This window comes from Euleptes europaea, chromosome 1, assembly GCF_029931775.1.
Source record: "Euleptes europaea isolate rEulEur1 chromosome 1, rEulEur1.hap1, whole genome shotgun sequence".
In the NCBI taxonomy this organism is placed as follows: Eukaryota; Metazoa; Chordata; class Lepidosauria; order Squamata; family Sphaerodactylidae; genus Euleptes; species Euleptes europaea.
In genome coordinates, this window is record NC_079312.1 from 174,241,567 (window position 1) to 174,257,563 (window position 15,997).

The 15,997-nt window shown below is 51.1% G+C and overlaps 1 protein-coding gene and 1 non-coding gene across 3 annotated transcripts in view; both read left to right on the forward strand.

The window, feature by feature from the left end:
• UBA1 (ubiquitin like modifier activating enzyme 1) overlaps positions 1-14,340 on the forward strand; it is a 63,368-nt gene extending 49,028 nt beyond the window's left edge. For both annotated transcript variants that reach the window (XM_056856359.1, XM_056856350.1), the window contains exons 13-26: positions 57-137; positions 247-402; positions 1,531-1,696; positions 2,910-3,106; positions 3,937-4,001; positions 4,918-5,113; positions 6,669-6,743; positions 8,260-8,449; positions 9,556-9,644; positions 10,200-10,292; positions 10,895-11,086; positions 12,919-13,020; positions 13,127-13,227; positions 14,060-14,340. In XM_056856359.1, coding sequence (XP_056712337.1) covers positions 57-137; positions 247-402; positions 1,531-1,696; positions 2,910-3,106; positions 3,937-4,001; positions 4,918-5,113; positions 6,669-6,743; positions 8,260-8,449; positions 9,556-9,644; positions 10,200-10,292; positions 10,895-11,086; positions 12,919-13,020; positions 13,127-13,227; positions 14,060-14,195 — 1,839 coding nt within the window. In that variant the 3' untranslated portion in view covers positions 14,196-14,340. The remainder of the gene's footprint in view (positions 1-56; positions 138-246; positions 403-1,530; positions 1,697-2,909; positions 3,107-3,936; positions 4,002-4,917; positions 5,114-6,668; positions 6,744-8,259; positions 8,450-9,555; positions 9,645-10,199; positions 10,293-10,894; positions 11,087-12,918; positions 13,021-13,126; positions 13,228-14,059) is intronic.
• Positions 13,799-13,870, forward strand: TRNAA-GGC (transfer RNA alanine (anticodon GGC)). The gene has a single exon. It is a non-coding gene; the product is annotated as a tRNA-Ala (tRNA).
• Positions 14,341-15,997: the final 1,657 nt, after the last annotated feature.

A 15,997-nucleotide genomic window follows, 5' to 3' on the forward strand; every position in this document is an offset into this window, starting at 1 on the left:
CAGGCCTGGGAGAATGGAGTTCTTGGGTAAAAGATGCCTGTGTTCTGTTTTGATAGAAACAATGTCGATACGACGGGCAGATTGCTGTCTTTGGCAGCGACTTGCAGGCTAAGCTGGGCCAGCAGAAGTACTTCCTGGTAAGTCCTCGCAGCGGTCTCTTCTGTAAGTCCTCGCAATGGTCTCTTCTGTTTCCTGGTATCTCCAGCCCAGCATCCTGCTAACACTCTTGCCTCTCGTGCTGTTTAGGTTGGTGCCGGTGCCATTGGCTGTGAGCTGCTGAAGAACTTCGCCATGATTGGTCTGGGCTGCAGTGAAGGCGGGGAAGTAGTTGTGACTGACATGGACACCATTGAGAAATCCAACCTTAACAGGCAGTTTCTGTTCCGGCCTTGGGATGTGACGGTTAGTTCTGTTCGCTGCTGCTTTAAAAAAAAAATACCCGTGCCTAAACGTAACAGTGCTGTTGAGTTGGCAACAGGAAAGAGAGCTCTAGATATATGCAAGTGATGGAGCCATAGTGGCAGGACAAGGCTGCTGGTTTTTCTCTTTTATTTGGGGCCAGGGTTTGAGATTTGTATGCGCACATGTAGTCTTTTGATTTGGAGAGCCAGCATGGCGTAGTGGTTTGGAACGGTGGACTCTGATCTGGAGAACCGGGTTTGATTCCCCGCTCCTCCACATGAGCGGCGGAGGCTAATCTGGTGAACTGGGTTTGTTTCCCTGCTTCTCCACACAAAGCCAGCTGGGTGACCTGGGGCCAGTCACACACTATCAGCCTCACCTACCTCACAGGGTGTCTGTTGTGGAGAGGGGAAGGTGATTGGAAGAAGAAGAGTTGGTTTTTATATGTTGACTTTCTCTACCACTTAAGGAAGAATCAAACTGGCTTACAATCACCTTCCCTTCCCCTCCCCACATCAGACACCCTATGAATTAGGTGGAGCTGAGAGAGCTCTAAGAGAGCTGTGACTAGCCCAAGGTCACCCAGCTGGCTTCATGTGGTTCTAGTAGTATTTGTTTATTTGTTTAGCCATAGGCCATTACAAAACTTCCTTACATAAACTTAAAATGATATCAAAAAAAGATAAAATTACAACGGTATGCAATTCCCTGGTAAAATCAGTTACATATGCAATCTCTGTTAAAACATTATTTGGATTCCTGTGCAGAATTTTTCTTAATAACTTCAAGAGCTCTAATCTTCCTGGTTGCAATAGCAAATTGTGATATTCTAAAGGTTACATGCGAATCAAGTTCACACAGCTGGCATCATGTCTAGGAGTGGGGAAATCTGGTGAAACCCGGTTCACCAGATTGGCATCCTCCGCTCGTGTGGGGGAGTGGGGAATCAAACCCGGTTCACCAGATCAGAGTCCACCGCTCCAAGCCACCACTCTTAACCACTACACCATGCTGGCTTCTTCCTTAAGTGGTAGAGAAAGTCAGCATTTAAAAACAGAGTCTTTTTCTTCTTCTGGCTCTTTTTTTTGCCCCCTATTGAGAGTGACTCCTGTTTCCCCATCTGCCCAGAAAATGAAATCCGATACAGCGGCTGCTGCCGTGAAGGAAATGAACCCCAACATCCACATCGTGAGCCACCAAGACCGTGTGGGCCCTGACACCGAGCGTGTTTACGACGACGACTTCTTTGAGAACCTTGACGGAGTGGCGAACGCGTTGGACAACGTGGATGCTCGTGCGTACCGGCCAGTAGCTGGTTTTTCTGTTCTGGGCCCCCAGGACTTTTGTTTGGGCGGCCGCTGCGAGCCCAGCCCTGTATAATCTAGCTTCACTTTCAGTTCTGCTTTTAATTTGGCACACAGCAGATTGCTCGTGTTGCCAGAAGCAGATGAGCTCGCTGGGGGACATGACTGATGAGTGAGGCAATCCCAAGGAAAGGAAAAATCCCTTGCTGTCTGGCCTCCTGTAACCCTGCTCGTTATCAGAGATGGATTCCATGATCTCTAAGGTTTAAAAAGAGCATCTTAAGAATTAGGGTAGCCAGGTTGCTGGAACCAGCGGGCAGTTGCCTGCCAATCCAGCAGGCTGCTCATAGAATCATAGAGTTGGAAGGGACCACCAGGATCATCTAGTCCAACTCCCTGAACAATGCAGGAAATTCACCACTATCTCCCCCCCACGCACCCCCAGTGACCCCCTACTCCATGCCCAGAAGATGGCCAAGATGCCCTCCCTCTCAAGATCCACCTAAGGTCATAGAACCAGCATCGCTGACAGATGGCCATCTAGCCTCTGCTTCAAAACCTCCAGGGAAGGAGAGCTCACCACCTCCCGAGGAAGCCTGTTCCACTGACTAACCATTCTAACTGTTAGAAATTTTTTCCTAATGTCTAGACAGAAACTCTTTTGATTTAATTTTAACCCGTTGGTTCTGGTCCGACCTTCTGGGCAATAGAAAACAACTCGGCACCATGCTCTATATGACAGCCCTTCAAATACTTGGAGATGGTTATCATATCACCTCTGTCTTCTCGTCTTCAGTGACGTGCTTCAGGCACTGCTGGGTTTACTCCTGGCAGCGCTGCATTGCTACGGGCTGCTTTACCACTCGAACCCCCCAAAACAGGTTTGAGTGGTAAAGCGCCCTGTCGTGATGCGATGCTTCCGGGAGTAAACCTGGTGGTGATGCAAGCACCTCGCGTGTGGCCACACAACCCTGCCCCCCAAAACACCCCCACTGGTGGAGAGAGAGGACCTGGCAACTGTCTGCTTATCCTAATAATGGTAATATTTTCTGTGAGATTATTTTTTAGAGGGGAAGAGTTGAGAACTCAGGAGCAGGATATGCCCAGAACCTGATCCCGATGGAAAACATTTGTTTCCTGCCCTGCCCGACAAACTTCAGCTAGTCTTTTGTGTGACTCCTCTTTTCCTATCCCTCGCACCAGGGATGTACATGGACCGTCGCTGCGTCTACTACCGCAAGCCCCTGCTGGAGTCGGGGACATTGGGGACCAAAGGGAACATCCAGGTGGTGATCCCCTTCCTAACAGAATCCTACAGCTCCAGCCAGGACCCGCCCGAAAAATCCATCCCCATCTGCACCCTGAAGAATTTTCCCAACGCCATTGAGCACACCCTGCAGGTCAGTGTTGGGTCGCTGCTCCAGTTTCAAGGTCACACGGGGTAAGGGCTGGTGGGCGTCTGCTGGATTCCTGGATGAAGGAACTTTCCTGTTGACAGCAAGAGAAGGATGGGTGTTTTTTTGAGGGGGGGATCTCGCCCATCTCTAATTACGGCTTCCCGCCTAATAAACAACAGGCCTGATCCTTCTCTGCTTTTTCAGGTAGTCGGTAAGAGTAGGAGTCCAGTACCACCTTAAGGACTAACAAAATTTCTGGCAGGGTACGAGCTTTCTGAAGAAGTGAGCGATGGCTCACAAAAGCTCATCCCATGTCAGAAATTTTGTTAGTCTTTAAGGTGCTACCGGACTGCTCTTTTCTGCTGCTAGTGGCAGACTTAACACAGCTACCCATTGTGATCTACCTTTTCAGGTGCCAATCCTATATCTTTCTTTTGAGTCTGTTTTTAGCTGCCTTAAACCCCTTCTTGGAGAAAAGTGGGATAGGTAAGGTAAAGGTCCCCTGTGCAAGCACCAGGTCATTCCTGACCCATGGGGTGATGTCACATCCCAACGTTTCCTAGGCAGACTTCGTTTACAGGGTGGTTTGCCAGTGCCTTCCCCAGTCGTCTTCCCTTTACGCCCAGCAAGCTGGGTACTCATTTCTTTTGAGTCTGTTTTTAGCTGCCTTAATCCCCTTCTCGGAGAGATAGCCATACTTAAATAAACGAACGCAATGCATTGGCCAAGCTGCTGGTGTGTAATATAAAAACTCTGGTCTGTCTGCCATCTTTGTTGATAACTGAAACTTGTCCTTTTTAAATGTATTTTTAATCTTTTTTATTTTAAACCAGTGGGCCCGTGATGAATTTGAAGGTCTTTTCAAGCAGCCTGCGGAAAACGTCAACCAGTACATCACGTGAGTAAAACCTTCTGCTGTGGATTTGGTCCCGGGGCACTGCTGGCCGGGGTCCCGGTTGAACTCCATGATACTCCGCTTTACTCTGCTCTGGTTAGACCTCACATAAAGTATTGTGCTCAGTTTTGGGTACCTCAATTTAAGAAGGATGTAGACAAGCTGGAACACGTCCAGAGGAGAGCAACAAAGGTGGTGAGGGGTCTGGAGGAGAAGGTCCTGTGAGGAAAGGTTGAAGGAGCTGGGTATGTTCAGCCTGAAGAGGAGAAGGCTGAGAGGGGATATGATAACCATCTTCAAGTACTTGAAGGGCTGTCATATAGAGGAGGGTGTGAGCTGTTTTCTGTTGCCCCAGAAGGTGGGACCAGAACCAACGGGTTGAATTTAAATCCAAAGGGTCTAAATAGTAGAAAGAACTTTCTAGCAGTTAGAGCGGTTCTTCAGTGGAACAGGCTTCCTTCAGGAGGTGGTGAGTTCTCCTTCCCTGGAGGTTTTTAAGCAGAGGCTGGATGGCCGTCTGTGAGCAATGCTGATTCTATGACCTTATGCAGATCATGAGAGGGAGGGCATCTTGTCCATCTTCTGGGCATGGAGTAGGGGTCACTGGGGGTGTGGCGGGGGGGAGGTAGTTGTGAATTTCCTGCATTGTTCAGGGGGTTGGACTAGATGTCCCTGGTGGTCACTTCCAACTCTTATGATAGAAGCCAAAGCCGTGTTCTGCACATCAGTAGAAGATTAAATGGATTTGGCACCGGTATAATGATGTCTCACGCCAGCCTGAAAGAGCACTCATAAAGCACAGGCTGCTGGGGGAGCAAACAGCTAGGGCAGGACTTCGCCGTTTCTGCCAGTTCCAAGATCATCCAGAAGGTCAAATGAACGGGAAGATTGCTGACTCAAAGCTCCCGTCTTCTTCCAGAGACGCCAAGTTCATGGAGCGGACCCAGAAGCTGCCTGGCACCCAGCCTCTGGAGGTGTTAGAAGCCGTCTACAAGAGCTTGGTGACTGATCGGCCCAAGACGTGGGCTGACTGTGTCACCTGGGCGTGCAATCACTGGCACACCCAATATTGCAACAATATCCGTCAGCTGCTGCACAATTTCCCCCCAAACCAGGTGAGTTAGTGAGGATTTCAGGGCCTCCACCATGACTATAGTCCCAGCCCCTCCTTTTATCAGTTTTTATTTATTGAGGTTATTTATAGACTGCCTTTCTCCCTGAGACTCTAAGTGGATTGCGTAGTGTACTTTAGTGGTCCTCACCTTGGTACCCACATGGAGCCCGCTGGCACCTTTCCTGGCCCTGTGGTGCAGAGTGGTAAGCTGCAATACTGCAGTCTAAGCTCTGCTCACAATCTGAGTTCGATCCCGACGGAAGTCGGTTTCAGGTAGCCAGCTCGAGGTCGACGCAGCCTTCCATCCTTCCCAGGTCGGTAAAAAGATTACCCATCTTGCTAGGGGTAAAGGGAAGACAACTGGGGAAGGCACTGGCGAACCGCCCCATAAACATAGTCTGCCTAGTAAACGTTGGGATGTGACGTCACCCCATAGGTCAGGAATGACCCAGTGCTTGCACAGGGGACTGCCTTTACCATGTGTTTTTAGAAAGTGGGCAGGGCTAGGTGGGTTTTTTTGCCCAGGAAGGCCTCTGATCGGCCACTGGAGATCTGCTTGGCTCTGCAGATTTTTTAAAATTGCTTTGTCAGCAGCTGCCACCACAGCACAAGGGATCTTCATTGTGTGACTGAGGGTAAGCCGCAGCAACCGTTTTAGGGCTGGCTCTGCCTCTTGTGGCAGTCATTTTGGGGCTGCACCTCCTGCGCTGTGTCAGAATTCCAGAGGTGCCCACAGGGTCAAAGATTGGGGACCTCTAGTGTAAGTTGAGCACAGTCAGAAGAAGGAGGGGGACATTCAATGAACAGTACAACAGGGTTTGGACTACAGAATTGGGAAAACAAACCGAAATCTAAAAACGTAAGAAAAGCCCTGCTGAATCAGACTGGCACCTTTCCTGGCCCATTAAGTCCAGCAGTCTGTTCACACAGTGGCCAACCAGGTGCCTCTAGGAAGCCCACAAACAAGATGACTGCAGCAGCATTATCCTGCCTGTGTTCCACAGCACCTAGTATAAAGGGCATGCTCCTCTGATCCTGGAGAGAATAGGTATGCATCATGACCAGTATCCATTTTTACTAGTAGCCATGAACAGCCCTCTCCTCCATGAACGTGTCCACTCTCCTCTTAAAGCCTTCCAAGTTGGCAGCCATCACCACATCCTGGGGCAAGGAGTTCCACAATTTAGCTGTGCATTGTGTGAAGAAGCACAACGCATAGTCTAAAACAGAGCAGAAACGAACCTGAAACAGCATATGCCAGGGGTGTCAAACATAAGGCCCACGGGCCGCATCCAACCCCTCGAGAGCTGTTACCCAGCCCGCCATCCAGCTGAGGCAGCCACCCCCTCCGGCCCAACCAAGTGACATTTATGTCATATCTGGCCCTCATAGCAAATGGGTTCGACACCCCTGGCATAAGCCTTTCAACGAGACGCGTTCAATGGTGTAGAAAGTACCTACATTGGAGCATCCTTGCAGCGACAGGCAGCAGCGTAGGCCGCAGTCCTGTTCTCGTTGCAGTCCTCACCAATGCCTCTTTTGCTGCTCTCTTTCAGAAAACCAACTCGGGAACCCTCTTCTGGTCAGGTCCCAAGCGATGCCCTCACTCGCTCACCTTCGATAACAGCAACGTAAGGGTTTCGTGGTGGGGCAAAAGAAAACAAGATGGGCGGGAGGGCTGGCAACGGCTGACCTAATGTTGCGATTGTGAGGAAGCAGTGGGAGGGGCTGATTCTTGGCCGCCGCCCCCCTTCCTAGTGTTGTGGGCAAACAGCTTTCTAACTGTGCTGTTGCCGCATTCAGTCTTGCCCATCCCTCCCTGCAGATATAGCAGTTATATGTCATAAGGCAAGCGTGTAGGATCCATGCGAGTTGACCAGAAGGGAGGGTAGCTTGACTTGCAGGGAGTCTTCAAAACCTCGGGTGGAAAGCAGAGAAAGCCGATTTTTCTTCTCTCGGAGGCTGGCTTGCTCGTTTCCTACTGAGTGTCGTAGTTTGCTTCGGCGGCCCAGAAAATGTGGGCAAAAATTGTATCTGAAGGGTAAAATGTTTTAACCAGATAAGCACTCTCAGAACCTTGGGGCTTTAGTTTGGAAGAAGGTGCTCAGCCTACTGCATGTATGCAAGGGGGAAACGGTAGGGAAGGCTCTTAAAGCTGGGCAAAGTGTAATAGAAACCATTACAAAACATTATTGATCATGACTTAGTCTGGAGAAGAGGAGGTTGAGGGGGGACAGGGTCCTGGAGACCAAGCCCTATGAGGAAAGGTTAAGGGACTTGGGAATGTTTAGTCTGGAGAAGAGGAAGTTGGGAAATGATTGTTCTTTTTAAGTATTTGAAGGGCTGTCGCTTAGAGGAGGGCAGGGAGCTGTTCCTGTTGGCAGCAGAGGATAGGACTTGCAATAATGGGTTTGAATTGTGGGCGGCAAGGTACCAGCTAGATATTAGGGGAAATTTTTTTTTACAGTAAGAGTTTGACAGTGGAATCAGCTACCTAGGGAGGTGGTGAGCTCCCCCTCACTGGCAGTCTTTAAGCAGTGGCTGGACAAGCATTTAAGCAGGGGGTTATGGCCTTTATGGCCCTTTCCAACTCTATGATTCTATGACTACTTATCTGAGAAGGAGCTGATTATCATGGACATTTGCTAAATGGCCAAGATGATTAATTGTGGGGAGAGGACTGATGAATGTCCTCTATTTCATGTTCAAGTTCTAGTGCCATATTGAGGATTGGGGAAAACATTATACCAGGACTAGTTTTTATGGGAAGGGGGGCTGCCCTCCAAACTGTAGGTTAGGCTACTTGCTTGTGAACTGTTAGGATCATTGAACTAAACTGGCTCTTGAATCAGGCCAAGGTTCCTTGACATTTGTAGCACCCTGTTGGGGAAACTCAGTGGTGTTAAACCTGAAGAGGAGAGGTGTGCAGGTGGGGCTAGGTGTGGGCAGGTGGGAGGAGAGAGCTGTCCGCATCCCTTCTACGTCTCCTCTTAAGCTGGGGGATTCCAAACCATGGAGAGAAGAGCGGTTGAGGGGCAGATCTTTGTCCAGTCGAGAGGGGGAGGGGAGCATCCTTTCAGACGGGATGTGTTCCCAGAGGAAACCGCCTGCCTTCCTCATCGCCCATGTCTCTCTCCCCTCCCACAGCCCTTGCACATGGATTACGTGTTGGCCGCTGCAAATTTGTTTGCACAGACCTACGGCATCGCGGGCACCAGGGACAGGGCGGCCGTCACGGAGCTCCTGCGCCAGGTCCGGGTCCCGGAATTCACTCCCAAGTCGGGCGTCCGCATCCACATCTCCGACCAAGAGCTGCAGAATGCAAACGCTTCCGTTGGTGAGACCTGCTGGAACGGGAACGAGAGCCGCAGCAGCTGGAGAGCCCTGCCTTCCTAGGGCAGCAGGGGGAGACGCTGTTATCTCCGCGGGGGGTGGTGGTCTCCTTGTGGCTTAGGTTTAAGGCTGAGGCGGATTCCTGCTGGAATTATTGCCTGTTTAAAGGAGCTCTCTCCAAGCCCTTTGCAAATGGTGGTACCGGAATTAGCTGCATACACTAGTACTTTTTCTCCCTTTGCATTTTCTGCCTTCTGTTCTTCCTCCTATCCCCCTTTATTTTCCCCTCCCCCCCTTTTCGTATGGCAGGAGGGGGTGATGCCTTTATATCTCCAGGCTCTTTGGAAAATCAAGGCATCAGAATTAGCTGCATACACAAGTATTTTTCTCACTTTCCCCCTTCCTTTCCTCCTCTTTTTCCCTCCTCCCTTTCCCCTTCCACCCCTTTCCCCCTCCCTTCCCTTTTTTTTTCATTTCCCCTTTTGTTTCCCTCTGTGTCCATCCCATCGGAGTAGTGAGATCGCGGCTGGCTGGTGATTGCCCGTTATCATCTGGGCCTGCCACCATGTGGGAATACATGAAGCTGCCTTATACTGAATCAGAGGTCCATCAAAGTCAGTATTGTCTACTCAGACTGGCAGTGACTCTCCAGGATCTCAGGCAGGGGTCTTTCACATCACCTACCTGCCTAGTTCCTTTTAACTGGAGATGCCGGGGATTGAACCTGGGACCTTCTGGCATATCAAGCAGATGCTCTACCACTGAGCCACAGCCCCTGCTAGTCCCCTCCTATTCCTTCCTTTAGTCAGTAAGGTAATAGAGCACATTTTAAGGCACCCTCGATATACTCGGTAGGTCTTGTATTTATTAGTTTAGATTAGGTTTTATGGTTTTAATTGTGTATTATATTAAATTTATCTATGTCTGTATTTATAATTTGCTAGCCGCCCTGAGCTTTGCCAGGAAAGGGCGGGGTACAAATAAAATCAAATAAATAGAGGTCTACAGCCTCTGCGCAGTGGGTCAGACAGTGGGTCCCATGGGCTGCCTGGGGGAATGTGGCGTAGGTTTATGTGTCCTTTCTGAGGTTCATCTGCTCTCCCTCCCCAGATGACAGCCGGTTGGAGGAACTGAAATCTTCACTCCCAAGTCCCCAGCAACTGCACGAGTTCCGGATGTTCCCTGTCGATTTTGAAAAGGTAATTTTATTTTATTTGTTTCATTTCGTTTCTACCCTGCCCTCCCCCAACCGGAGGCCAGGTTCAGGGCGGCTCACAAACCCAGAATTAATAAAAAAGATAAAAAAACGTTAAAACTACAGTTAAAACAGCCCGGTGCAATTTAAAAAAACAAGGACAAAAATGTCCAGTAGTGTAAAAAATCCAAATATCTGGCTGCAACCAGGCGAGCAGGTGGATAAGCCCCAACGGTGGTATCAGCAAGAGGGCAGAAGCAGCCGCGGGATGGTGAGAGGTCAGGGAGGCCGGTGTTTAGAGTTGAAACCGTAGCTGTAAGGATCCGGTTAATCTACCCAGCTCCCCAGCTGTTCTTTGGAAGCTCAGCCTGACCTCTAAACAGGCAGCCGAGTTCCTATTTTGTCTCCCTTGACAAACCTCTTCCAGGCCCCTTTGTAGCTTTCATTGTGCTGCTCCGGAGGTGTCTGTGCTCCAGAAGCGGTTCCCCGTGGGGGGGAATTCGGGTGTAGTGGCAATAGCACCAGGCACGGTTGTCGTTTGACTCACATTACATTTCAGGACGATGACACGAACTTCCACATGGATTTCATTGTGGCCGCGTCCAACCTGCGAGCAGAGAACTACGATATTCCTCCTGCTGACCGGCATAAGGTGGGTTTGCCTTGGGCGCTTCGAGGGGGAGAAAGATCATGAGTGGCGGGAAGGAGGTACATGCAGCGAATTCCATTCCATTTATTTACTGCTCAAAGACCAACAGGTCACAAGCAAAAAGGAGGATAAAATACATATAAAACAGCAAAATATCTAAAGTCATATAACATTAATTTCCGTGTTCACATTTCAAATAACTAAGACAAGAATTTTGCAACCGCCAAGGACACTTTTGGATCAGTATCTGCTAGTAGCTTAACTACAAGCTCTCGCTTGGTATCAGGGCTCCATTTTTGAATATATCTATGGATCCATTTCTCACTGGCCAAACTATGTTTGTTAAAATCGATGAAAATATGCCCAATGGGGTCTAGGTCTCCTGTGTTACGATCACAGAATCGACACGAGAAGGGGGGATCCCTTGACGTCTACCTGTTAGTTCCCCTAATGGCATAGCATTTAATCTCGCCCAGGAGACTAATATTCTGTATTTAGGAACAGTTAAGAACTTACCATATGCAGGTAGTGGCTTCGGGACTGGGAGTACTCGCAGGGAAGGTTTTCCACCTAGGCTGAGGGCCGATGTGCTTTTGCCTCTTCAGAGCAAGCTGATTGCTGGGAAGATTATACCAGCGATCGCCACGACAACAGCGGCGGTAGTAGGCTTGGTGTGCCTGGAACTCTACAAGGTGATACAGGGCCACCGGCAGCTTGAGTCCTACAAGAACGGCTTCCTCAACTTGGCTTTGCCCTTCTTTGCTTTCTCGGATCCCGTCTCTTGCCCCAAGAACAAGGTGAGTGCGGCGGCTTCCCAGGCGCGCTTCCTGCTTGTTTTAGGATCACGGGACAGGAGAGCCAGCGTGGCGTAGCGGTTAAGAGCGGTGGTTGGGAGCGGTGGACTCAGATCTGGAGAACCGGGTTTGATTCCCCACTCCTCCACATGAGCGACGGAGGCTAATCTGGTGAACCAGGTTGGCTTCCCCGCTCCTACACATGCCAGCTGTGTGATCTTGGGCTAGTCACAGTCCTTTTAAGAGCTCTCTCAGCCCCACCTACCTCACAGGGTGTCTGTTGTGGGGAGGGGAAGCTAAGGTGATTGCAAGCCGATTTGGTTCTGCCTTAAGTGGTAGAGAAAGTCAGCATATAAAAACCAGCTCTTCTTCTAAAGGGAGCCTACATCGTTGCAGATCACTGCTGGAGCAATGATGCTTGTATTAATGAAGGCTTGGGAAGGTTTCTTTTTCTGCTGCGGTAGATGTGACAGCACCCACTACCTGGCAGTAACCAGGGTGGGAGGGGGAAATGAATGACAGCAGCTGCCTCTCGCTCCCCGGGGGAATTTCCCACTCCTCTGAGAAACAATCGGGCGCTTGGCTACTTCCTAAAGTACAGGAGCTTTCTAGGTTTTTTTTTTTTTTGTACCTGGTCCTTTTCAGTTTTTGGCTTAGTTTTCATTTCTCTCGTACAAATGGCTGCGGTACTTGGGTTGGATCCAACGCAGCGGTTCGCAGAATTGAGGACTTCTGCCCACAGAGCATGACTTTTGCGACTCCCCCCTCCCCAAGCAGCCTGAAACGACTCCCCCCAAATCCACTCCCAGGAACAAGATTTGGAGCAGGGGGGACATCATGCTGCTGCAAGAGAGGAGGTTGTGCTCTCTGGTGGAAGTCCTTGCTTCCACAGAAATACTGCACCGGATCCAACCCTTTCTCTGTTCCATCTAGTGGGCAGGGAAACAATCCTATCCTAACCTCGTCTTGTACGTTAGGCCAAGGGTGACAAACATAAGGCCCACGGGCCGGATTTGGCCCCTTGAGAGCTCTTACCCAGCCCGCCAAGGCAGCCACCCCCCCTCCAGTCCCAATCTGTGCTGGCGAGGCCAGGCCTGACCAAGTGACATTTATGTCATATCCGGCCCTGGTAACAGTTGAATTCAACCGCCGTGCATTAGAGTCTTAGAGGAAGGGTTGAGAAGGGGGTGTGGGCACCTGGATCGGGCCCTCCCACTTGTTTGATCTGTTTTTCTCTCTGTGTGCAGAAGTAGTAATTCTAGAGGGGGGCCCTGTCACTGGGCTGTGAGTTGGGACTCCACTGAAGAAACTGGATCCCTAGCTCCGGGTTGGGAAATTCCTGCAGACTCAGAGGATGGAGCCTGGGGAGGGCAGACTTTACGGAGGGGAGGGACCTCAGCAGGGATGTAGTGCTTCAGAGTCCACCCTTCTGGGCGGCCATTTCCTCCAGGAGAGGTGGTCTGTTGTCGCCTGGAGATCCATTGTAATTCCAAGAGATCTCCAGGCCCCACCTTGGAAGGTTGGCAACCCTAAGTCATGACCATGGAAGGCAAGGTGCATATAATTTGGGGAGGGGCCGTGGCTCAGTGGTAGAGCATCTGCTTGGCATGCAGGTCCCAGGTTCAGTCCCTGGCATCTCCAGTTAAAGGAACCAGGCAAGTAGGTGATGTGAAAGACCCCTGCCTGAGACGCTGGAGAGTGGGCTGCCGGTCTGAGTAGACAATACTGACTTTGATAGACCAAGGGTCTGATTCAGTAGATGGCAGCTTCATGCGTTCATGTGGAGCCTGGTGGCTGCCAAACATGTCACCAGCATCTCCTTCTCCTCCCCACAGTATTATAACACTGAATGGACTTTGTGGGACCGCTTCGAAGTGCAGGGCATCCAGCCCGACGGGCAGGAGATGACGCTGCGTGAGTTCCTGGCCTACTTCAAGGTAAGGGCTGGGAAGATCTGCCCAGGAGGTTGGATGGGCGATTGATCGGGGAAGCGGGGACGGTGTTAACGGCACACGCACAACGCCGCCTTTTCTCCGTGCACAGAAAGAGCACAAGTTGGAGATCACGATGCTGTCTCAGGGCGTCTCCATGCTGTACTCGTTCTTCATGCAGCCGGCTAAGCTGAAGGAGCGCCACGACCAGCCGTATGTATTTCCTTTGGCCGCTTGGGGAAGAGATGGGGAGGTCTCTTAGCGAACGCGGTCCTTGGGGACAGGGCCGTAGCTCCGATGTAGAGCATCTGCTTGGCATGCAGAAGGTGCCAGGTTCAATCCCCGGCATCTCCAGTTAAAGCAATGGTTCCCAAACCTTTCTGGCCACCGCCCCCTTGGTTCCACAAACTCAACCCCAGCACCCCCTACCCTATCCAACAACACAGTTGAAGGGGCCCATCTCTAGCGCCCCCCTGCTGCCCCCTTGCCTCTTAGTACCCCCCTCGGTAATCCCACCATCCCACGAGGAGGTGGTACTGCCCACTTTGGGAACCACTGCGTTAAAGGGACCAGGCAAGTAGGTGATGTGAAAGACCTCTGCCTGAGACGCTGGAGAGCTGCTGCCAGTCTGAGTAGAGAATGCTGACCTTGATGGACCAAGGGTCTGATTCAGTAGAAGGCAGCTCCATGTGTTCATGTGAGCTTGTGACCCCAATATCACAACTATTACACTGGCTATCAACCCACCCCCAAGCCCAATTCCAGGTGTTGGTTTTTTAGGGGAGGGGATGTGGCTCAGTGGTAGAGCATCTGCTTGGCATGCAGAAGGTCCCAGGTTCAATCCCTGGCATCTCCAGTTAAAGGGACCAGGGAAGTAGGTGATGTGAAAGACCTCTCTGCCTCAGACCCTGGAGAGCCGGTACCAGTCTGAGTAGACAATACTGACTTTGATGGACCACGGGTCCGATTCAGTAGAAGGCAGCTCCGTGTGTTCATGTGTCCTGACTCCCCGTCCCTCTTTCCCCCCCCCCCCGCACACCCCCAGGATGACTGAGATTGTCACCCGAGTCTCCAAGAAGAAGATTGGCCGCCACGTGAAGGCCTTGGTCTTCGAGCTGTGCTGCAACGACGACAGCGGGGATGACACGGAGGTGCCCTACGTGCGCTACACCATCCGCTAGGGGGCGCCTCTCCCCCCCTCGCCAGCGCCGCCCGCCTGCCTGCCACAGACTGTTAGTGCGGGGGAGGGCCCGCCTCCCTCCCCCACCCTTCTTCACGGTTAAAGTGACTCAAAACATGAAATAACTTTTGTTTACCCGTCTAGGATTTTATCATTTTTCGAGGTTATTTTTTCGGTTCTTGTCTCATCGGGGCCCGGGAAACCCACCCCTCCCGTGCCCCCCCACTCGCCCATCACCCTTGCAGTTATGTCATGTTCTTGAGGCGCCTTAACCCCCCACCCTGTCCCTTCCCCGTTAATGTTAGTCGTGTTGTGTTTTTGGCTCCTGTACCACCGACCTCCCCACCCTTCTCTTTCTCTCCTCTCCCTTCCTCTCCAGCCGGGAGAGGGGTTCTCTCTCTTGCCCCCTGCTGGGGAAGGAGGGTCACAACAGGAAACGCCCCTGCAAAGCTCTGGGAGGCCTCTCCTTGTTGAGCTTTGGGGTGGCTTGGGGGGGAAGAGACGTGAGTGGGTTGGGAGAGAGCGTAGGTCAGAACTGGTAAGAGAAGTAAATGAGTCAATAAACGTTTGCAAAAGCCAGCGTTCCTTTATTGTACGACCGACGGGCCCAGCGGCACGGGGAGAGCACATGGGTGTCTAATCTGGAACTTTTGCTGGTGTCTTAAGGCTGTGAGTTCTCAGGTTGCTGCTGAGGGTTGCTCTTGATTAAGCATGACTTCTATGGGGAAAAGTTCCTTTCTGCTGGTTTCTGGGGTGCTGCAGTCGAGACTGAACAAGAAGAGGAGTTGGTTTTTAAATGCCGACTTTCTCTACCACTTAAGCGAGACTCAAACAAGCTTACAATCACTTTCCCTTCCCCTCCCCACAACAGACACCCTGTGAGGTAGGTGGGGCTGAGAGAGCTGTAAGACAGCTGTGACTAGCCCAGGGTCATCCAGCTGGCTTCACGTGTAGGAGCGAGGAAACAAATCCAGTTCACCAGATTAGAGTCCGCCGCTCATGTGGAGGAGTGGGGAATCAAACCCGGTTCTCCAGATCAGACTCCACCACTCCCAACCACCGCTCTTACCCACTACACCACACTGGCTCTCTGCTTGGAGACACTCCTTTTCCCGGGACACAGGCATGGTTACAGAGTCCTAAGGTTGTGCGTTCTCAGGTTGCGGCCGAGGGGGGCTCTTGATTAAGTATGGCTTCGATGGGAAAGTTCCTTTCCGCTGGTTTCTGGGCTTCTGCAGTCAAGACTGCTGGGAGACACACCTCCCAGGACACAGACATGGTCATGAGCTTTCAGTTTGGCCCTCTCCAGCATGCAGATGGGACGTTGCAAACCTGCTGTGCTTGACCCATCTGCACTCCTTCAAAGATTCTGGCATCACAGCCCTGTGCACCTAAACCCTGCTTGCATTTTCATGAGTCACACCTTGCCACTCCATGCCTCCGTAGTTTGTGGCAAGGAGGGTAGCATAGCTGTGTGGCAGAAGTACAGCTTAAAACTTTCTGTAAATCCTGAGTCTCATACTGCAATCCACAGGGTTGCATTGCTTACAATGAAAAGTTTCACTTTCTTCAACAGGGATCGTATTGCAGGTGAGAGTGTATAGGTGTACAGCCTCAGTGCCCCTTCTTTCTAGAGAGCAAACGGGAACTGTGATGTGGTAGAGCATCTGCTTGGCACGCAGAAGGTCCCAGGTTCAATCCCCGGCATCTGCAGTTAAAGGGACTAGGCAAGTAGGTGATGTGAAAGACCTCGTTCTGAGACCCCAGAGAGCTGCTGCCGGTCTGAGTAGACAATACTGACTT